At 33.9% G+C, this 25555-nt stretch overlaps 1 protein-coding gene across 2 annotated transcripts in view; it reads right to left on the bottom strand.

Annotated features, from left to right (window-relative positions):
• Positions 1–6720: 6720 nt before the first annotated feature.
• The window catches only part of LOC140666442 (lachesin), a 136561-nt gene continuing 117726 nt past the window's right edge, over positions 6721–25555 (bottom strand). The window contains exons 9-10 of one of the 2 annotated variants that reach the window (XM_072893607.1): positions 20120–20363; positions 6721–7377 (exon numbers count right to left, since the gene is read on the bottom strand). In XM_072893607.1, the coding sequence (XP_072749708.1) occupies positions 7341–7377; positions 20120–20363 (281 nt within the window). In that variant the 3' untranslated portion in view covers positions 6721–7340. The remainder of the gene's footprint in view (positions 7378–20119; positions 20364–25555) is intronic. The other variant, XM_072893606.1, reaches the window with a different exon arrangement.

The raw sequence follows: 25555 nt of genomic DNA, 5'->3' as shown, positions 1-25555 counted from the left end.
TTCGTCAGCTACTTTCATTCTTTCGGTTAAAAATTCGATCCAGTTGTCGATCGGAGATCACGGGTCCCTCTATTTCCCTATTGACTTCGCACATATGTATGTATGTGTATGTATATATACATATATATGTATAATCGATGCATATAAAATCTCTTTCATTAGTTTTCACAATTCATCTGACATTTTTACAAGCACAAACCCTGCCATTCTGTCCCTTTGCAGAAATATCCTTGCTTTTTTTTAGAAATTTTCCTGCAAAATTATTTTTATTTTATCGCATAATTCCTTAGTTTATTTATCATAGAAAAATCAAAATTTTATAAAACTATTAAAAGAAGATAAAATTTTATACATAAATGGTTAGTTCATAAAAATTCTGATTTTTCACAATATATATAGAATGATCTTGTAGTTGTAAATGCGTTTTTTGCTAGGGTTAAATGAGATAGTTAAATTCCGGCTATTAATTTCTGTTTCGTCGTGCGCGCACGTGCTTTTCTTCAAAGCAGCTTTATTCCGTTTATTCCGATAGCCTCGGTGTGATCATTCATTGGTCCATCCGTGCTCACGCCAAACCAGCAGTCACTTCGGCCGACTGCACAATCTATGAAAGCGACCGGCGGAATTTCATTAGCATCGAACGCCACCGGTCGAACTGTCCAAGTTGGTTGCTTGTCCAAGTCTCTTTGGCTTTCTCTCTCGTACTTATTCTCTGCGGTGCACCCGTCTATCCGTTTGAAAACGACTCACGTTTACTTGAAATACAAATAGCATTTATTACGGTAAACGTAAACATTTTTAGATATTGCTTGAAGAAGCGTCAAATATATTCAGCACTATGAAAAATTATGAGCCAATATTTTTAATTTTACGTATAAAAGTGTTTAAATTTTATATTTACAACATTTTTTAAATTTGAATTATTTTTCTATTCACCTTGCATGTTTTGCGAATAATTTAATTTATATCGAACGTTTCATAACGTAGAAGTGTAAGCTCGAAATCATAACTTGACAGAAATAAGAAAAAACGATTTTAAATTTACATTTGATACATTTAAATATGTATTTCTGTATTTATTTCTATAGTTATTAGGCCAATTAGTATGCAGCTATGTATTATAATAAAATGCAAAGCGTATAGAACTTTCATGCCTTAATATTTCATTTTTTTTAAGTTGGCAATACATCTTTATGTTATGACACTCTCGATATATACATATACATATGCGTGTGTGTGTTTGTGTGTGTGCATATGTAAAATATCTTAGCACAAGCCATCTGTTACCTGCCTGTAACAACTCGACCACGAGCGACGCGCAGGTGGAATAGTAGTAATGCGACATCGAATTATTCGTGGGATATCGCTCTCCCTCTCTATGCATCGTGCATGTAATCCTCTGTAATCATGCATATAGTTAATGGGACATTAGATATAGATGTCGTCTACAGCAATTCGTTCTAGAATATCTTATTGTCAATCAGATTCGTTAATTTATATTTCAATTTCTCAATTAGATTTTTTACTAAAACTTTTAGATTAAATACTGCAATCTTATGAGAAGTGCAAATATATAATAATATTAATAGATGGAAAAATAAGAGAAAACAAAGTTAAAATCGCTTCACAAATAGCTTTTGATTTTTTGAGGAAAATTATTTTATTCATTGCTAATTTGACTAACTAATAGTTTCGATTGCTCGACGTTTTGTAAAGAATAATTCAATTTGCGGGACTGAATGTTTAAATTATGTAGTAGTAAACTGTAATAAGAATTATTATTACACAATTGTTGTTTTTCTATGAAAGTTAAAAATTTACTTACTAGTAAAGTTTGTTAATACTACATTTCGTAAAAGATTAAAATATTTGTTACAAGAAATATTATAATAAAAATAAAATGAAAATATCTAAATTATATGATATATATTAATATATCTTAATAATTTTATATATTTAGTAACATATAAATAAATAATTAATAAAAAGTAAATAAGATATATATATATTTGATATTGATTGAGTATCTCGATTAACTTAGGTAATAGATTAGCATAGGTTAACCGCTCGCACTATATCCACGATAATATACCGTATTTACTGATCAATGCCAATAAGCTTAGCGTAAATGATTTGTCAATTGTTTGTTGAATATGATTACATTCATCGATCGCTAGTCAGACATTCGGAAAAAGCACAACATATCTCGAAATCTTGAAATTTGACTTGAGCACGCTTCACGAATTTTCATCACTTTTTCATTATGGATGAATATTACTATTTTCCCTTAAAAAAAAGGTTATTTTGTGTATAGTTGAATGTTTTTAAGTATTTTTGATTTTTCAGTTTATTCAAAATTAATTGTTAATTTTTTTATTATTTTTATTTTTCTTATCTTGTTTAATTAATGAATTTTTAATAATTATGATTAGACATGTAGAGTAATCAATGTTTAAAAATAAGATTTGGTTTACCACACACATTTTTCTTCAGAATTCTTTCTCACGTATTTTTATATTACAACTATTCACTCTAAATTTACGAATATTCAATGTACGTCACCGATATACGCTGGGAGAATTTTCGATGTACGAAGAAATTCGCGTTCGCGACAAGATATAATGACCGGGACGAAACTCGATCGCGCTTGGTCAGATTTTCTGGACAGTCGGCGAATCTATTGCATTAAGCTCTTTACAGTTGGTCAGCGGATAGCGGGAAGATCTAATTTGCCGTGTGGAACGAACAGAGAAGAGGATACACATGCACACATGTACATACTCATATGTACATACATGCAAGATATCGGAAAGGGCGAGAAAAGAGACGAGAGTATTTGAGGGAGATAGAAAGTCAGGGCCGTTCTAAGATCTCTGTCAGCCCCAAATATGATTTTTTATGTATTATATTAAATATCAATAGTGTCATCTTTTTGCAGTTTTATTATTAATTTTCTTAAAATTAAATTACATATTGATTATACACTAATTAAAAAAATCTAAATGATATTTCTCTCTCTCGATTTAATTGATATTAATCAATCCAATATATTTAATTAATTAAATCTTGATTTTCTTTTTACAGTATTTCTTATTCCAGCATCTTTTTAAGATGTAAAATATTTTATAAACTACAATAAAAATCATACAAAACTATTGTGCCCATAGATATCTAACAATTAAAACGGTCCTGTCGAAAGGGGGTTGGTAGAGTTTGGTAGAGGCGGAGGTGGTAGTCGTTGCCGGTCCGGCGTCCTATCCAGCGCCCATTCCCAAAGTCCATTACGGATTCCGTGGAATTATGCCGATTAGCCCGGGATCCCGGAATTTACACCGGACTAACGCTCAATACTAGTCGCCGTGGCGAAATCTCATCTCGTGGAAATAATTAAAACCCGCACACACCCACGTACACCCGCCTCGCGCGCGGACTCATCTCTCTCTGTCCTTCTCCGGTAGTTCGCTCTCTTCCGGTTACCTGTCGAGCCCGGGGGCCTCGTAGCAGTCGCTGTCGTCGGCGAACGTCGTTGGATGAATGAGGGAAAGGATTATGAAGCAACGAGAAGCGAGCGAGTGTTCGCGTGCCGCTGCGGCAGCTGTGAACGCTCGAATGCTAAACTTGAATCGCGGTGAGCCTAAGTCAGCGAGGAGAAATTGAGGACGCGAAAAAAAAAAATTTTTTTTCAGTTGAAATTCCCTGGTACAGGATGCTTTCTCGTGTAAGTATAATTATCCCTCTAAAAATGCGAGCACCATTTAAAAATCATTAAAAATTGCAAACTCGTTAAAACTTGCCCGGCACTTTCTCCGTGTTTGACGGATCCGTTTGATTTATAATCATTAGTATGGCACATACATACGTATGCCGGATGAGATTTGTGCTACAAATTATACAGGGACAATTTAAGCTTTGTAACAAATAGCGATTATTAATATTTACAGTAAAAAAAATAGTTAAATAAATTATTAAGTTTTATCTTTGAATTTTTAGTCGAGGCATTCTGTCTATTCGACATGGCTTAATTTAATTACAAACGGAGACGGTTTGATTCATTATCAAACAAAGAAATATTCAGACCAAGGAAGAAGAGACACACAAGAGGCTGCGTTCCCAATTAAAAAAATTTAAACACACAACAATTAAAACGCGTGAAAAAGGTAGGTATAATAGCGGCGAAAAGCGCACTCGCCTTTTTTTTTTTTTTTTTTTTTTTTTTTTTTTTTATGTAGAGAACACGGGCTCGTTAATTAAAAGACAACCGGCGGGACGAGGTTCGCTTATCGGTTTGCGAGCTTTAATACGCTCGCCCGCACGAACGAGCGAGCTTTTAATCGCCGACTTGTCGCAGCGATCTTCGATTCCATTTGCGGATAAAACCGATTGCAAAGTAATCGGATAACCGATCACAAGCGACGGTGACGCGAGCAATGCGCGCCGCGCGATCGGATATTGATCAAATATTTAATATCGCCCAGGGATCTCTACGCGCGCGAGAGTAGCGCATTCCCGGCACAATGAACAGCGGCTCATTAGCAGCGAGCTCGTTATTCAAAGTTCGACGTGTTCGATCTCCGAAGTTTTGGCGCGATATAACGCACCCTCCCTCCCCCCGCTCCCACCCCTGTCCGAGGAAAATCCACGGGCTCGCGTAATATTTCCTCACTTCATTTCTCGGAAACGGACGAACTTCCGACCCGGATTTTTACGTCGCTTTACAACGGCCAGTCCTATTTGCAGAGAAGCATTCTCCGAGTTTTGCGAACCCCGTCTGGACTAACTATTGAAAACGATTTCTTCTTTCTCGGCTTCGCGCTTTTAGTAACCGACTGTTAACGTTTTCCCAAGTATATTAACGTTCCTGAATATAATAATTGGTCGCCACGTGTGCGGAACTGGAACAAAAGCTGAGTCATAATGTTAATATGGAATAATTTATCTACACTGTTCTTCTCCTCGATAGAACTATGGCATTTTGTGAATATTAATTTTCCGTTTAAAGACGCAATTGTGCGTGCTTTAGCCCGGATGTATTTTGATACATCTTTTACGAAGAAGCGGACCACTTTCCGCCGTCGGGATGGCCGTTGTTAATCAATTTTATCATCGAGCAGCCGATTTCAGGCTGGATACCGCATCAAAGACCCGTGCAAATCCGATCAAATAGCGGGCCGTCCGTTGGCATTATATTAATTGGACTCGGTGCATAACACACAGCAATAACATTAGCGAAATAATATAATAACGCTATCGGCACTCGGCCACTAGGCTGACCGCCGTCTGGCGGCTCCCGACATTATTTCACGACGAGCGAGGCAGCGCAAACATATTTGCATAATATGTGTTCCGCTATCGCGCCTCCGCCTCCTCCGCTCCTCCAGTCTGAAATTCGAAACGCGGCTGTAATCAGCGTGCACCGCCTTTCGTATCGGTAGCTGCTGCATCGATGATGCATCGCAACGCGTGGGACGCGTTTAGCGTGACGTGCCGGCTGATTGAAAGTTATTTCAATACACGGGATATGTGTCAGATCATGGATACGTGAGATTATCTCGAGTTATAGTGTGTTTTAAATTCACAGAGAGATAACTTATATGTCCGAATTAATTGACATTAATCACACAAAAAGCTTTTAATTAAGACTTAGATAAAGGGATACTCGGATGTATCGTCTGTTTAAAACACCAGCCAGAGGCGTAAAAACGAAGCCGCGCGGAACATTATTACCCTTTACTCTTGCGAGATTTTAAAGTACATCACTACGTCGGTCTGGTTACCGTGCTTGACGCTTTATGAGTTTACACACGCGGTAAGATTCGCGATAGGGCGCGAAGCTCGCTTCGCTCCTCTTTACCTTAGCTTACCCGGGCTTGTCCTCAGGTAGTACGTGCCCGTAATACTTGCAACAATCTTGCGTCGTACCGATAAATACTGACTCCCTATGCTTAGCATATGGAATAGATCACGCACCATTATGGATGGAGTACGGAATAAATATGAAAAATAAATTATGATGACTGTTATTTCCTACAATCGAGGGTGTGGATCTTTTATTCGTAAGATTAAAGACCGTTTTGATCGAGCGTTAGCGATACTACGCGGAATCTCACTTTGCTATCATAACCAATTTTTTTTAGATTATTTTTTTTTCTTTTTAATTACACTTCATTTAACTTTATTATTTGCACGGTCAAATATTACAAATTATATTTAAATTATTTTACTTAATATACATATATGTATGTATTATTAAATATTTGCGAAACCTGAAAATTTTTATCTAGATCCAATTGGGTATATTACCTGTACAATTGACTACATATACATACATATACATACATACATACATATTCCCTCTATTGCTATTACATGGGCTATTACATGAAATATAAAAAGTTTCATTAACTTTACCGGCAGACGTGAGAGGAAGAGAAACGCGAGATATGAAGCCGGAATTATTCTGCACTAAGCATCGACGTCACGTGCAATTATACATGCGCGCAATTCTATCACTGTAGCTGACATCGTAACAATATCTAATGTTTGAGTTTATAACGATGAGCATGTACGTTCGATGTATATCCATTTTACATAGAGAACAGTAAGATCGCAAATATCAAAACAACAAATAAACTTACAATTTAATCTCTTGTTGTATAACATAATTTTTAATTTATACATCAAAAATTATATATCATACAGGTGTAAAACAATGAATACTTATTGCTTGTGTAATATAATGATCTAGTAGTATGCACATATTAATATACATATATTAGTGGACTTTCAATTTTCATCTTAAGTTTCTGACGGTACAAATTAAAAACAGAGACAAATATAAGTAATTAATCTAGATTTAGTTTTACGATGTTTCCTTATTATTAGTATGCGCAGAGACTGTATATAGAATACAGTTTGAGTAGAAACAGCAAGTATATATTTAAAAGTGGGAAAATTAATAATTTAATCTGACAAATACATAAGTAGATTAATAAAGTGTTAGTAAATGTTCCTTTTATTCTTTTTGTAGACATTAAAATCCATATTCAGTTTTAGAAACGTATGCATGTTATTCGCTCTCTAATCGCGGATATGCGAAAAGATTACAATTGTCGGTAGAAATAAAACAAGTTTTGAATAAGTTATGCTTTCTTTTACATCGGTTTCAACGTCACTTAATCGAGCGCAAATAAATGTTACTGTTTAAAAATGTCGTTGACAAAGCAGTCGTGTACCTTTAAAGGTATCATCCTTGCTCTCTGAGCTTGCACATCAGCTTGAATTCCGGAAAATTACTTCATGTCCGGGTCATCTTTGATGCGATCGTCTCTATGGATATCCATTTACAATGATATCGATAGACACGGCCTCTTGCTCAGCCTGGAACACACAGGACATTGAACTATGTCTAGGATCGTATTGGAAACTCTCCTTACATAACATGTTTACTCAACGAGGAATTTATTGATTTGAATGCATATATATATTTTCATATATTGTTTATTACACATAAAAAAGATATATTTTTTAATACACATCAAAAGTACATCCTTTTTCTCTTTCTCTTTTCTTCTCTTTTTTAATGTCTACATACTTATATACAAAAAAGAAAAACTATATTTTTTTATTTTTTATTTTATCGGAATTATTGCTTCTATTGTAACTGATCAAAATTTATTTAATAAATTTAATTATTAGAGAAATTGCAGAATAAAAAAGATTAAAAATCAAATACTCACTTATTTTATAGTCTGTAATATCTGTAAAATTAATATCATCAGTAATGAGCAAGTGTTGACTATGCTTCCAGGAATACATTTTTGTAGCAATATAATTTTGTATGCTCCAAAGTTTTCCTTTATTCTGTGGATACGTACAGATCAATATAATCATGATAAGAACTGATTACATCCTTCTCTAGGGAAAATTTATATCAATAAGATTGATTTATTCGCGAGTATGATATACATTTTTTTATGAAATTATTTGCAAAATAATATAATTAAATAATATTTTTGCTAGAAAGATTATTGAAACATAAAAATTTAACCTAAACATAATTTTGAATATTAAATATGATGTAGTAAATGATATATAAAATGTGTTTTTTTTAAGAAGCGATAAAATAAATTCTAATGAGTCATTGATAATATTATGAAATATATTCATCATTCATATGAGTTTATATAAACATTGGTTATAAAACGAGAAAAATCCAACATAAATATTAATTAATGCAAAATTAATTATCCAAATTAATTTTATCTTATTTATGAATAACGATTTTTATAAAGACTTATTCATATATAAATATGTAATTAAATGTTAGAAAGAAAAAGATTATTTATTTAACAATAAGAAATAAAAAATGTACTAATTTTAAGCAACAACAAGTCAATTCTTTTTATTTCGTATAATAATAAATTATTAATGCTTACATCTTATAATAATTTTAAACAGTGATAATGCGTAGAATGTAAAATTATTTTACATGTAATATTATTTTCAATTTAAAATACAACTTAAAAATTCAGACATAAAGATCTTTTAGCTCTTAATTAATATCGTTTTTATATCTACAGAAATATCTATGTTTTATATTTATTAATATAAATAATCTTAACATAAAATAGATATATTATCTGTAATATTTATATAGCTCTCAGATAATTTTTTAATTGTGATTACAATCGTAGAACTCAATGGTCCGAAGGGATGCACACGTGGCATCGCTTTGCATCGAAATCTGTGTATCCCTTCGAATCGTTGTTTGTCCGCCGCAAAGTTTATCGGTTCCTCAGCAATTTCTCAAAGTTGTCGCCGTGTTCCGGGCGCGGCACCGTATGCACCATCATCCTTGTCTGCCGCCGGCCTCTTCCGGCACTCCGCGCCTCCTCTCGATCCTTTCAATCGCAACTCCCCCATCTCTCCTCCGTCCCCGACCTCCTGCGGAATTCCTTTGGAAACTTTCCGATATTCATATCTGCCCGCTACTACATCAAAAATTCCAAGCTCGCCCCGCTCAACCCGCGAGAGTTCTCTCTCTCAGTTATAAAGGATTCGCAGCCACTTACAATATCAGCTCGTCGCCGCTCTTTCCCTGCCACTTCGCTCTTCCTCGACATCCACTTCTCCAATCTACCCCCTAACTCTTCTCATCACTTCTTTCGCTCCCTCTCTCTCTCTCTCTCTCTTTCTCTCTCTCTCTCTCTCTCTCTCTCTCTCTCTCTCTCTCTTTTTCTCTTTCTCTTTGTATCTTCCGTTCCTCTTAACGTATCTCACTATCTGTTCGCTGTCATCGACGTTTGAATAGCCCTCCCCCTTTCGTACTTTTTTCAACATTCACCTTAGTCTTCGGATTCGCTTTTCACACCATAATTATGTTCATTCTTCTAGGAGTTTTCGCGCTGATCTTGATTAAACAATTTTTTTAATCATTATATTTTAAAGGAACAATTTTTCGAAATAAATAATTCGCACGAGTCATACATTCCACATAAGAATGTAGAAACAATACGAGATAGAAATTATAAATTATTTTATCGCAATCTTTACACACGATAATTGTTTCTTATTTGATGCTTGAATTCCAATATTGAACTTGTATTCCACATTTTTCACTGATTTACATATAATTTGCATACCATTATCGGATTGATAGAGTTATACATATGATACTATATGATTTTTCGGATCGTCGATGGGATTAAAGTAACGAAGGCTCATCATGTATCGATCGTTTAATGCATTATTTAATGCATTAATTATTAATAAATTATTAACATATTAGTCTTCGTTATATATATATATAAACAATTTTATCACTTTATTAACATGAAATTTTTGTAACAGCAAGGCGATATTGGCCATCAGCATTCGGTATTTATTTTTTGGTGAGCATATATATATTATATTAATCCGTGAAAAATCAGTTAACAGTTTAACAGTTTTTAAGATTTTCGATCTCTTCGTGCCTCAATTAATCCGGGAATGCCGTACAAAGTCTCGTACGGGTTCGAAAGTGTTATGCCAAATATCGTGTGTCAATTTTCAACGTGCCGCGTAATGAACAGTAATAAACTGTAATAAATTATATTTTCGCAAGTAAGTGCAATGAACTCTGTAAGGGCGACGAATCATGACTATCTGAGAGGTGGAGGAGGCGTCAGGCAACAACGGAGCAACCTTGGCGTGAGTAATTTATAATTTGTATTATTTTTTATTGACTGTGCTTACATCTAGTAAGAATAATGATTTTACAAACTATATATTATTCTTTAATTATTCTATTAAATATCTCCAATATTTTATTATTATAAGCGTTTTATATTCAATTTTTATATTCAATATGTGTAATAATGTTTTCCTGAAAATTAATTCAGTTTTAATATTAATTCAGTTTTAAAATTATTATTTAAAATGGTAATTGCTTATTATATTATTTTTTAATTACTTTCGATTTCTTGACAAATACAATTTTGAAAAGTTGAGAACACAGCTGAAATTACAGCGTCGGACTTATATACATTGATTGATATTTCGTAAAGAACAAGTATATATATATATATATATATATATATATATATATTATATATATATATGTATATATTAAATTATGGCTTCAAATTACACTTTTTCCGTTACGTATATTTGAAAAGATTAAAATATACATTATTTCTGACATGTTTGAAAAATATCGATAGCGACAAAATATTTTCTAACAAAATGGAAAGAATTTTCTTAGCATAAAGTTTAGCTTAATTGGCGAGTTATTTAATATTGAAGCTTAAAGGATTTTACGGGCTTAAGCATCGAGAGCGTAGGCAGGTAGATAACGAAACTTTGTTGTTCAATTAATTTGAAGTGGACTTTGCTTAAAACAGTAACTTAGCGAAAGATCTAATTATCGAGATATTTGAAGTTGCAAATTAAAAAGTTTCGACAAATTGCAGGCTCCCATGCAAATTTTTGCCTAGAAGGAAAGCGTGAACCCGCGAGTATTTCGCGTACGCGCACGCTGTAATGAATGTCGAGTAGATTTACCATTCCCGCGAAGCGTGTTCTTAATTAATGACCGGCCGCGCGGAACTCGTCGTTTCGTCGCGGATTAATTCGCCTCGAAGTGTCTACTAATTATCAATGGGTTCGCGTTGCGCGCTCGTATAGTGGCATCGAAATTCCAGCTGCCGGAGGTGCCGCGCGGCAAATCCGCGCGTGCTAAGCACGCACGCGTATGTACACGCGGGCGATCCTGCGTGTTCGCAGAGGCGAGAAACAGGATAGGAGAGACTCGTGTTGCACGATCCTCTACGAACTCGTTGAGCATGAACGACCGATCGTCCGCGTCGCGGAAACCGGTTGCGGTGCTAACATCACGTTCCAGAGGGCGTCTATAATAGCTCATTAAATTGAATAATCATTGAGGTCTCGCAGGTACGCTGCACCTGCAATTTACTTGGTCATTGCGCGCTAAGCTCGGAAGCTTGGAAACTCGATCGAGAGCTCGCTCGGATGTAACAAATGAGCGAACGATCTGTTGTCCGTTTCATGTTATCCTCGTGCTCCTCATTTTAAACAACATTAATCTTTAATCTAATATCAAGATTGGACAGATATCCTTATATTTATATTTTCGAACTGCTCTCAATTTATAATTGACAATTTTGCAAATGAATTCGTAATCCCTTTAATAAAGATAAGGGTAATTTTTAATATTACGTATGGATAAAAGCTGCTCTGTCTCTTTGTATATAATAAATGTAATGTTTTTTTTTATTTTAGCTTATATTTTGCTGCAATTTATTCTAATTATTTTAATATCGAGATCGGAGGAAAAAAGATAAACATATTTTATAATAGGAATAATATTTTTTAACAGAGATTTTGATTAAGTGAATTTATAATGTAGAATCACAAATCAAGAAAGTTTATAAAGTTCCTAAAAAAATGTTGAGCGTTCTACATATTTCTAATGTATATTTTATCAATTTATATTAAACGTAAAAAGGGGCGTATTAAAAAAGTATATGATGAAATAGAAAATTCAGAATTGTTAATTTTTATAGATTATTTATTCATTACATTTCTTTTATTTCTGCAAAAGAGACTGTGAATGATTTTTTGTGACATATACTAGTATGTAATCGTTTGCATTAAAGTATACGACATCGAGTCACGTTCCAATTAATTCATATAATAGATATTAATTAGTTCTTGCAATTATGAGAGTCATATTCGAAATTGTAATCCCGATCGGAATTGAATACGTCGGACGTGCGTGAGTATATGCGTACGCAGTTGATATTAGCATCTCTGTGATATAAATTGTTTGTACAATTAAAAGTTCCACTACATTGATACGTATTAAACTGAAAGGCAGTCATCCTCAATAATCAATAATGTTGAAACATGATTTAATTACTATGTTATGAATAATAAAATAAGATCTTTTAGTGTTTTTCTTTTACTTTTAATCTTAACATCGTAAGACACCTAAGACGATTCTTTACATTTTGTAAGAATTTATTTGTTTCAAAATTACATTACTCTTTTTTTATCATTTTTTATCTTTTTTATCAGTTTATCCTTCAGTTCGAGTTTAAAATTTAAATTCGCAGTCACTGAATATTTTATATATATTCTTATTTCAAACGTCATTTGTTGATATCGAAACTCGCGAATGATTGTTTATACTTGTCTTCTTTTGAAATTAAAATGAAAAATTTATATTAACTTAATTAATAAAGACACAGTATATAACTATATTATTTAGATTATCAACCTTGAAAAATATGAAATATAATTGCTTATGTAGTTCACGTTTTATCATGATATCAAAATAAAACTGTCAAAATAATTTTTCACTTAAAAAAAAGAGATTTATTTTTTCAAAGATTCATCTTTCCCTGAGGCAACAGTAAAATCGAGAATACACTGAAACTGCTATTTTAGTGTCTCCAGCAGCTCATTAAATCGAATAATTATCAGCCATAATCGCATTGTGGCATATATACTACTTTGTATGGCTACCGCATCGATGTGTAGGCGTCCACGCGCTACGGAATTTTGATCGACTGGTAAATGGATCCCTTGACGACTGCGGATTATTTATTCCCTACACGATTAACGTCATGTAATCAACGATAACGTAATGAACGTATTGCCTAGTACTTGTAATGACATAGTAATGTTGCTTCCTCTCGCGTGGGATATCGATTATTTCTATCATTCTCCTGGGCAACAGTCTCGCGCGAGATATTAATTTTTTTTGCAATATCGATCTGCCGCGAATACCATAAAAGAATGTAATTAGATTATAATCGTATTAGCTAATTTCAGATATACATAGGGAAAATAATCGCATGAATCAATCAAGAATGTATTCTTTATATTTTTTTATTCGATATAAGAGGTTCAATAGGAGTTTTAACTAATTTTTGTAATAAATTACTTGGCTTTAATTTTGTAATAATTTAAAGGATGGCATGTAAAATGAAATATTAAGGACTACAACGTACATTAATCGTCTCTTTATTTGACTATATATATATATATATATATATATATATATATATATATATATATATATATATATATAATATATATAATATAATATGTATATACCTCTGTGTTGGCGAGACAATATTCCGATAAATCGTGGCTTGGCTTGGTACAAGTTGCGTTTCATACTTGGTATTACAGGGGTAGGGGGGAGGGGGAGGGGCAGTAATTAATTACATCGACGCACAGGTATGCATATCATTAATTGTTATGTATATTATGTATATATATATATATATATATATATATGTATATATATATATATGCTGCACGCGCGTGAGATTATTGTACAGTGTGCGATGCGCCATTACTAAACATTTTTTCACTTTAAGAAGAGCGGGACAGGCGGTTGGGGAAGGGAATAATCGAAGATGATATTATTCACAATAGGAGTATGATGAGGGAGAATAGGGGTTGCGCGTCGTTCCTGTGTATATTTATGTATACATAGTGCAAAATATATTAAGGTCAGGCCACTCGTACGTGAAGGACAGTGTTGAGTCGTCCCCCTTAAAGGCTTAGCCGTCCTTTGTCGAGAATCGCCGATTAATTATCCCGTTCTTAAAGAGTCCGACACTACCGAGCCTTCGTAGAATCGATCGTTACGCACGATTTTTCCATCGCTTCGACTCCACAGCCATACTAAACGTATTTTTTACATTGTTTTAAATACGAAGTGGACTGTCTCGGAATGATAGCTAGGTATCGATATTATCCGGCGTCCCTAATAGCTTAACTGATTCGACATTTGATACTTTTACTTTAATGACTGAGTAAATGCGTCAGGTATCGATATTTTACCCGTATGGTATATACGTGACGCTCATCGATCAATTGAAATGACCGAGGATCCATGAGAACGATCAAAGCGCACGGAGATTCATCGATATGTAAGTAAAACATCACGAAATCATGTCAGAATCATTAAATGATATGTTAATTTGCAACTTGCGCACATTTTCATCTTCTTGCTCCTTGCATCATTATCCTTTAACCGTACAAATATTTTTCAACGTGTTTTAAGAAATGGAACAATTCTTCATATTGTTAGATATTTCACCAATTGTAATGTATAAAAAAGGAAGAATAGAGACATACTAATTACGTCAAATGGAGAATTTTATTAATTCAAGATGTCACATAAGTTGACATTACTTTCGTCAAATTTTCTCTTCAGGATCTTATGTGTGAATTTATTAAGTTATAACTTTCAATAATTATAATGTTAGATTTATAGGTCAATTATAATGTTGGATGTTGTATAAAAATTGTGTGTAAAGTCAAATTAATGCTCATACAATATTAATTTCACTCTTCTCCATTTGTGCTTTTGTTCGAACCGTCTAATCTAACAATATGAATCATTGCGAATCGAAATGGACGCGTTTTCGAGCTGTCTTTTCTCAAATATATTACACAATGTAATACTATACGTATGGCCTTTGTAATTTCTTAACTGTTTCGTATATTATATCGTTTCGTCGCGATAAAGACGATTTACATGTTAACAGATAGTTGATACATGTTTAATAAGCGATGGCAACTATAACAATGATCAAAACGATAATCAACAATGATCGGTTAACAGAATTTATCGACAATTTTCAGAGTCACGAGGACTCTCGTTATCCGTCGCGATGCGCAAAGGCCGATTCGATTATGTGTGATCTGAGATTTTTATTTCTCTTCTTACTTCCAACTTTCTTATGCTTTACATATATTTATATATATATATATATTATATAACCCTTGTAAACACACCTACGATCAACAATTTGATAAACCCTATTCCGTAATTTACACAATCTACACATAGACGTTTTCCCGCTTTCATTAATAATAATTAGACATCGCGATGCTTTCTCTCTCACACGGCGCGGCACTCACGCATGTACACACACACACACACACACACACACACACACACACACACACACACACACACACACACACACACACACACACACACACACACACACACACACACACACACACACACACACACACACACACACACACATACGCACGCACGCACATAAACAAGCATGTACATCCACTTATTGTGACTATAACGATGCCCAATTGCGAATAAATAACGAAACAATTCTGCGAGCCTTGACGGCGACCGTCACTTTGGTCCACATTTTCACGTGGCATTAAATACGAAATTTGCGATTGTGATACTAATAGTGTAATGCTAATAGTTTCCAGTGTCGCAACATTTGATTTGATTTGCATGAATATTATGGTAACCGCAAGAATTAACTTAGACTTGGAGGGCTCAATTATCATTTAATTATTAATTATTATAATATGATTATTATGAATTAATCATGAGTTTATATTCCTGATTAGATTTAATATAAATAAATAAATAGATTAATTAAATAACTAAAATTAAATAATTAAATAACTAAAACTCTGATAAATTATAAATAGAAAATTGGATAGTTTTCATATGAATGACCTGACTTATGATACGCTGCAATATTAATTTTATTTTAATTTATACATTCTATTTTCATTGTTACACAATATAGAATATATTATTGATTGAGATATTCGAAAGAGAATATCTCCAATTAATAAGAGAAAATAAAGTTTATAATAAAAAAAGCAAATTCAGTTTTTATTATATAATGACAATATGAAAACTTTAATTTTTACAACTACATTTATTAGGATGATCATATCACTATATGACGCTAAATATAATACTTACCTTCAAATTTAATGCCACGTAAAGAAAGGATCTGAAGCGAATCAATTACCATATCTTATCATACAGTATCTCTGTGTAAACACTTTATGTGCTGGCAGACCGCGCGTCATTCTTTTCGTACTTTACAAGTATAAAATATTTAACCTCGATACGTTAATCGTCCATTCACAATGTGACTCGGATGACATAATTGACAACGCTGTCGTAACGAGCGGTAGCAAAAGTGCTGTCATTATAAAGCATCGCATCCTTTGTCTACCAGGAATATTCATTGTCCCATTAAATGGACGACTTTTATGTAAAAGGACCTGAGTGCCTTTATGTCACAAAACTGTGAAATAAGATTCTAAAGTTCTCTCTAGAGGATGTAATATCATTTTGTGCCATAAGAGTAATTTACGATAAAGTTATAGGAGTCTTAATCTACTTAACAAATCAGTTACGTGATTTAAGTTTTAATTATTAATGGGTTAATAAATATTCCAACTCAAAGACACGTATATACAGAAAGATAAATAGATCTTTTTTTTTGCTTTGTTGTTTTTATATAAACATTTCTAAGATACGAGAATTATTCGCAAATATTCCCAACTCAAAACTCTCGACACTTGGTGCCGTTTATAGAAAAGCCGTCTAAATGGCATAACAACGCGCGGATATCTAATTGGACTCGGAAAGCTTGAAAAAAGCGATGTGGACCCTTGAAACGCCGATATTGATAAGTTATGTTAAATAAATCGATGAATGAATCGGAAATTCTTAAAATAAGAAAAGATTAACAAAGCCGAACATTTGGCACGTTTCTCTATTCGGGACGAGCAATTATCTCTCATTTTTGCTTTCATCTGCACGCCTCGTCGTCACTGAGCCAAAATTATGTATCAAAATTCGTTTACCGAGTCGTCGCGTTTTCACGAACCACGAGATTTTCCGAAATTTTGCGCGTACGTATGTGAGTCATAAATATTACAAACTAGAATTTAATTTAAAAACAAAAGTGTATGAAAGTACGGTGTCTTCAAAATTATGTAATTTTATAAATTTATTTATAATATATGTATATAAATGTGTGTGTGTGTGGCTTGCAAATTTTTTGCAAACTAAGAACAGATCAATTTTAATAGTATTCATATTTAATGTTGATACAAAGTGATGGCAAGTTAATTTATTATTCTTATTTCGTGCTATCATTTTTCCACGTGCGAAGGACTCTTATGATGTTAATTGAATATTTATAACTCGAGAATTTGAATTTTCTGACAGAAAATTCGGTAGTTAGCTATTTACACACAAAGTATTCTACACATAAACTATTTTATTTAAAAAATTCTATTTTCTAATTTTTGTACCAAGCACATTTCGATATTTCTTTACCATGAAATTTTGTTGTGACATAAGAATAAAAAGAGTGATCGCGGATCTTCTCGATCTCGATAGAATATTTCAGATCGACACGTGCATGTATCGGTCTAGAAATGTAAGATGTTATATTTCCAGAGCACAGATAAATCAAATATAGAACGAAACATATATGCTGTGTGTTGAAGAAATTATAAGTTTAATGTAACTGTCTGGACAAAATATTGGAATATCAGAAAAAGTAACATCTCCAATTATCCGGATCGACTGATATACATATGTATTTAATATATATAACAAAATTGTCGATAAAAATATTTTGGTACAGTTACTCACGCGATGTGAATGCGATATGTTAATGAGAAAATTTTCAATTACCGTCCTGTCATACACGTTTAATATCTTCTTCTTCAAAAATGCACCAAATATAGATATTTTTATACAAAGTATAAAAGTAGAAGCGACACCTTTTTTTATAATTCAAAATCTCAGCATCTTTCAGATAGCTAAAATTGAGAAGATTGATTACGAAGTTTGATAGATCAAAATATATCAAGGGTATTCTCATTTGTTTGGTCTCAATTTAGAGAAACGCAATTCGAAATTGAATTTCCCAGGATACGAAGCGATACGTATTGCGAAATTGCGTGCGTCACGCACGCACGAGCGGAAAGCCCAGCACTTCGCTTCACTCTCGATCGTGTAAGTAAAATCGTCTCTGGATTAGACACCGATACTGCAGCAGCTCGTTCCACTTGATCGCGGCTAATGCGAATTCACTCGATGGGAATTCGCGCGTTAATTAAACATGCGCGATTTCTCGCGCGGCAGTCGCTGTCGGGAGTGTTTCCTCCGGCGTCGATAGCGACTCGACGTTCGCGTAATTGATTCCGCGTGTAAAACCGCCTCGCCCGTTCTGATCTGACGTTTCGGATGCGAGCTAAAAAAGTCCGACGGTTTTATAATTATGTGATTGGGAGGGTGATGTGTGGCGAGACGCAGCTACTAACGAGATATCTCGTTAAGCCGCAGACGGACAATCACGGAAACCGTAGCCCGCGATGACGAAACGAGCAAAATTTCACAATCTTTGGTGTGCCGTTAACGTTTCGTCGATATTCGTTAGACTGTTAATTTACACGGGCGTTAAGTGGAAGAGCGGCTACGTTGGATCGATGTTACACGAGATATGTGGACGGCTTTTATATTAAAGGCGTCGCCTATAAATTAAAACTGAAATAGGTTCCTGAAAATTGCTCTCGAAAAAAAAATATCATAGTACTCCAAAGTGCCAAAAGAGTAATTCGCGATCATAATATTATAAGCAATCTTTAATCTAAGGAATTTTTGTATTATTATTTAGTAATTTTTTAATGTAAGCAATCTTTAACAAATTATATTATAAAATTTATTAATAAATCTATTAATAAATATTCATCAATCGAGATGCAATTGTATTTTTATAAAGAAATAACGCTTACTGATCTTTAAAAAAAAGACGAAATAGCATTAACGTATTTTATATACATAAATATTTTCAAGTTGTAAAGAAAATATATACATTTAAAACATTTTCAATTAAACATATCTCTAATAATCATAGATATAAAAGACGTCCATATTTCCATATCGAGTTTTTGAACTAATATTCTGTCTCACAACTGCCGCATACAATTTTTATATATGAGATGACTTATATTACGTATGATTTTTGATTTAACATGTCGTTCGTTAATCGGTGTTTCTTATCCTCCAAGTTTTTGTTTATATTTCTGTTTATACATGTAGACATTATTATTAAAATTTTATGAGATGCTCTTTGTTCATTATCAAACTGCGAGCCGAGCAGGTGTTTAATTATTGCATAAAATTGATGTTGATAAAGACTTCGAATTCCACAATTGTAATTTTATAATCCGTCATTTCATGCCGTAAATAAATAAAAACGTAATTATTTTTATTAGAAGAAAATTGCCCGGTAAAAAGCCGTTATATTTGATTAAAATAATCAACTTTCCATCATAATTCATCTTCTAATTTCCACAGAAAAATGAATCCGCTATATTTCCCGAATTTATTATGTTCAATATATTTTAATATTGTTTCACATAAGTAAAATATATTTCAAAATATAAAATTTCTTCTGTCTGATAATAATAATATGAAAATTTCTGTTCCGCATCTCTCTACTCATCGATTCGGTGAATTCTCTTATATTTTAAACGTATTATAATAGTATCCTTCAGCAACGTGGCGCATAGTAATCACTTTCGTATAAGATATTATGAGTATTGTTACGTATCAACGAAGTATATCGATACTAAAATTTGGTCGACGGCAATCATGGATTGCCGAGAACACGACTCGATTGGATTTTTTCACCACGGTCTCGCGCAATCTCTCTTAAAGTTAAAGCTAGATAATCGAGCTCGTAATAAACGTATTTTGAGTGTGTTTAAAGGTAAATTTCGTCTATCTTACGTCGAAGCGAGCAGATGATGCAGCGCGATTAAGATGATGGCGATGATCGCGGGCGACACGCTCTCTCTTGACGTAGTGGATGCCGAATTGTCGTCCACGTCGAAAGCCGGTTCTAGAGTAGATCCCGTTTCCCTCAATGGACCCTGATGCACATGATTCAATCTATGATCACGATCACCGATCGAATCGCCTTCATCCGATCGCCGGTCACTCGTCTTTTTCGAATGCTTAGGCAATTCCATATCTATAACATAATAAAGATTAAAAAAAAATAGCATTAGCATACTAATTATTTAGTTTTTTGTGTTAGTTATTACATTTCAAAGTATGTTAATTTAAAATTCACTGTACTATTTAAGAACTGTATATGAATATGTATATACTTGGACCCTGCTTAGACATTTCCTTTAAGAAATCTTTTTCATTTTGTTTTTAAATCTTCAATGCCTTGTAGATAAGTTACCATGTTTAGAGAACGTTATGTGAACATGAGAATTAAACAGTGATTTTTAAAAATTGCTAAGTCGATGTAAAAAAATGTTGGAGTTATCGATATTTAAGTACGCTGTGCAAAGAGATTGTCAAGTTTGCAGTTCGTGCAATAACCTTTGTTATTGAATTCAAGACACGATCGTCGAAACATTATTTCAACTGTGGCCACCCAGTAGTCGGCGATACGCGCCCGAGTAGATATCATTTTTTTCTTCGCACGTGCAGAACCTGGGTGAAGGATATCGCGCGATGTTTTTACGCTCCACGTCACTCGATATACGCGAGGTGAATAAAAGTAAAGTGAGATTTCCTTTTTGGAAATTGTATCGCGATAGGAGTGTAGTCTATTGCATGCAAAAGGAAAAAAAAATACCACAATCTGTTGTCTTTCTTTTTGCTTTTAAAAAATCTTTTTTCAAGGTGAGATTTTTATATTTCGCATTTACGACACGATCTTTTCGCATGAATGTAACTTTCTCTTTGACATCTATCCTATATTTTTCAACAGTACTAAATATTCACGGCACGTTACATTGAAATTCAACGAGCGAATGATGAGCAAGTCGATACGTGATAGCGAGTAACGCGAAGTTACAGGAAGAGGGAAGAAGAGTAACGATATGAAGCATCCCCTTATCTTTCTCATGTTAGATTCAATCGTACGTTTTGCTCTCTAGGAAATGTATAGCCAGCGCTAATTTCCTGTACTGATTCGATATAGCAGCTTAGACCGGCTTGTCTCGCAACGTGATTAAATTCTATCTACATCAAGTTTTATTGAGAGCTCCATAATTATTGCTTTCAATAATTTTTTCTGTAGATATATCGCGTTTTTAAATTCTATTTCATCCTTGCAGAAAAACTCGCATTTCGATTGAAAAATCTTTTGATAAACATTCAATTACGATATAATTATTACATTTTGATTAAATGTTAAAATGTTAACGTATTCCCTTAATTATCCAAATAGAATTATACTAGCGTAACCGAACTCGCGTAACGTTAGAACGTTTAAGCTTTACGTTGATTATATAGCTTCGACCAAGCTACCAAATACCAAAATCACGGGGCTAATTGACAAGATCATGTTTCAATGACATTGAATTAAGCACCTCTCTGCTAGCTATTGCTACTTATTACGAAACGCTCGAATCCTGCAACGAGGCGCAATTTCCATCCTAATTTTCCTTTTGCTCTCGGTCAACTCCACTTAGCAATATTGCTAATGAATTTAATTCCAGCGATGAGGACGATGTAAATTCTCTATGCAAAAATTTCACCTTTGACTCGCATAAAAAATTCACATTTATTACTCTCGAATTCAAAATCGTGCAAAGCCTTTTTACTCGTGATGCGAAATATTTTCGTAATTACGTTCCTCCAAAAATTTTCATTCATTAAAAGCTGTTACATTAGACAATTCTTGTAAAAATAAAAATGTTCATCTTGCTAAACCTGCGACACTCCGTATACAGATGCTTCGAACGAAGAGACAGGCTGCTGTAGACCGGTGGTTAGAAGAACTATAAGAAGAAGTAGAAGAGTGTGGTGCGCAGCCCGTCGAAATAGCAGTTTAGCACTGATAACACTTGGCAGACTTTTATCGATCATGTCTGGCAACAGATGGCTCACCCAATTCCGGGCGGCGCGTTTTGTCTGGCTGGCTGATAAACGATAACTAATACGAGACACGGGAGTACGCGGGGCCAGGATGGCGGAAAGCAAGAAGAGAGATAACGGCGGGATGGCGGCCACGTTAGATATTGTTTCACGGTCTTTTAACTAGCGACGTGACGCCCCGATGATCTTCGCTATTGTTCCGCAACGCTTTTTTTAACAGCGCGTAGCTCTTATACTCTGTCTGATTTAGAAGGAATCATTATTGGAAACACAAGTAACGCTTGTGGAAAATTCTGAACATTTTTCAAAGTTGCTCACTAGCATTGATACTTCCTCGATAATACCTCACTTTTCTTTTTTATACAAGGTAAAGATATTTTTAATTTAAAGGTATTATTTTTTTTAGATAATTCTCTTTTTCATACAATTATTTAATTTATATATGTCTTTTATATCACTTCAAAATATAATGCAAACGTAGTATGTATAGTATCAGTTAATTAATATTACATGTATCCCTCTATGAATTTTTTAAAAATTATGAAATACTAAATGATATAAGAGAGAGCTTTTGAAATATTAAAAATTCTCTTATATAATATCGTGAGAGAAATCAAAATCCGTAGACTCTCTTATAATTTAAAGCAACGCGATCTTCATCCCGGAGATACGTCGCGACTCCGATATCGAGTCGCCATTTATCAAGGTAAATCCATAATCCCGACCGCGCGCAATCTGTGACAAGAACATCCCCGGAAGAGCGGTGGAAAAGAGGACACGAAAAACCGACATGGTGCGGATAGAAAGAGGAGAGAAGGGGAAAGGGGAAAAGGGTAGGACAGGCAAGGGGTGAATAGAAAGCTCAGATATTGTTTCGCGGACTTTTCGATTCTCGACATGACGCGTCAACATGTCGCTGTTCTACGTTCTCCTCTACGTATAACCTTTTGATTCTCGCCCTCATTGTAACGCTCTTAAATCTATCGAATCCTTTTTCCCTTCGCCCCCCCCCCCCCCGCTCTCACCGACGTGGGCGAGCGCGCGATCTTTTTATCCTGCTCTTCGCGTCCCGTTTACACCGGCAGTTTAACGGTTAATCCTTCGAGCTTATCTGATCGCGTGACTTCAACGAGAAGCTCGAGCATGTCGGGATAACATCGCGCTTCCTCGTCTGCCCTTTACACGACAGCGCGATAAAATTGCCGTCATTAGGGTTGCACGCTCACAAACCGCGGGGGTAGTTAACTCGCGAATATCGGACTCGGCTTTGTCCCACTTGTTACGTCGCGTTTTATCCGTGCTACGATTAAGTGATAAAAGTAAATCGAAGAGGAGACTTTTCTTACGTAAAAAGTACCACGGAAGTTTTGCATATGTCATTATTTCTTCGAGATAAACAATAGCAAGAATTCATCTTCCCTCCGCGAGTTTCTCTCACGCATTAATGACGTGTGTTGAGGTATTTTAACGCATAGACGCAGGGATGCAGATTGAGATTGTACAATCGCGTGTAACTGTGGAATTTTATGCACGCTTCTCGTCGATAACTCGCCAGGAATTTTACTCTAATTGTGTGACGACAGAGTTTTCATTGCAATAACACGCAAAGATCATGACATGTAATACGACGATAACGCAACTGGTCCCTTATATTTGTAAAATAAGACTTTTGTATGAATTTTATGGATATTTTATCATATATAAGAGTTGCGCTTTGCAAGGATATGTTAATTACATAAATCGTAAAAAATGTCGAGATATTGTTCACAATTCTAGAAATGCACAAGGTATTGAAATATGATTTTGAAAATATTAGGCAATGAAAATTATATGTGCACGATACATTTTTTATTGAATGAGACTATAAAGTAAAGCGCATACATATCGCGTCCTTTGTGAATAACCAACATTAATGCCAAAACAGAGAATAATTCTATGAGTGCGTACTATACTGTATTGCATAATATTACAGTTATTCGATCAATATCTATTTTCATCATTTATTTAAAAGCGCGAGATCAAGTGTAATGAATCGTACCTGTCACATTTATTAAGTACATCATTTTACCGATTTTCTATATCATATATTATCTATAATCCGCAACGCGTATCAATGACGATCAAATATGCCATATCGTTAAACAATAAAATCATACAAATATTATTTCGTTTAATGTGCAATAAAATTAAACCGTCACTTTTATAAAAATAAAATTTCTATTTTGCAAGGATTCATGTGATAAATAGGATTAGAGATAGTTAAAAATACATTGTTTAATTTAGAATTTTTATGTGCATTTTTGTTTTTTTTCCCCGAAATCGCGTTTGCTTCAATTTTTTGCAATTTAATAATATTACATTTTCTGCAATTCAGTCAATCGTAGAAAAAGTAAAAGAATCGCAGAACAGTCTAACGCATAAATGAATGAATTGATTTTGTCGCTGTGTTATATTAAGTGCAGCTTCGTAGCGTTTTGTCGCGTTTTTTCTCGCGCTATAGAGCGGAAAATTATGTGATGGAATTCGATAAATAAACTGTGAAAAAAATAAAGATGCACATCGCGGGAAAGGAGCGGGAAGTTATGAGCGCACTTACGGTTGATGACATACCGGCGAGAGAGTCATGTCATCCGCGAAAAATGTGCTTTTTTTTTCGTTCGTTTTTCGGTTGTAAAGAGGTGTCAGCATACACGTCGTAAATGGATCGTAACGTTCAATCAACGTGAAAAATTATGAGATACCACTCATGACAACTTATTACGCCCGCAATATCATCCGTCACAATGCACGAGATCGCCCTGTTATTCAAGTTTTTCAACCGCTCTAATGTATATCTTTTTCTTTCGCTATTAGCTTATATAACAAGACGTAATATAAATTTTATAAATTCTAGAAAAGAATAAAGTAATACCAAAACAAATTTTTAGTAAAATTTTGGGATCTGTGATTTTAATTTTTTTTCGAGATTATTTCTTCTGATATGTAAATTTTTAATTATCATCAACTAATTAATTAATCATTGATTATTATTATCTTTGAAGAAATTATATGATATGCAATTTGAATTTCTACATGACGTATAGAACGTAAAGAATGCAAGGTGTCTACTCCCTGAAAAAACAGAAAAAGCTGGAATTCTCAGAGATTTCTTTTGTATTTGGAAAAATCGAGGAAGTGTCATGGAATTTTATTGAGATGCAGGGAATTTTTTTCAAAAATTCTCTTTTTGATAATTTTGCTGTCATATTGTAAACAATCAGCCGTATGTAAAATTCTCACTTTGTGGAAACTCATTAATTGTTGAGAATTTTGGTTTTATTTTTA

This window comes from Anoplolepis gracilipes, chromosome 6 (assembly GCF_047496725.1).
Source record: "Anoplolepis gracilipes chromosome 6, ASM4749672v1, whole genome shotgun sequence".
NCBI classification, from domain to species: Eukaryota; Metazoa; Arthropoda; class Insecta; order Hymenoptera; family Formicidae; genus Anoplolepis; species Anoplolepis gracilipes.
Note: the sequence above shows the minus strand (reverse complement) of the source record. Positions and strands in the feature narration are given on the sequence as shown.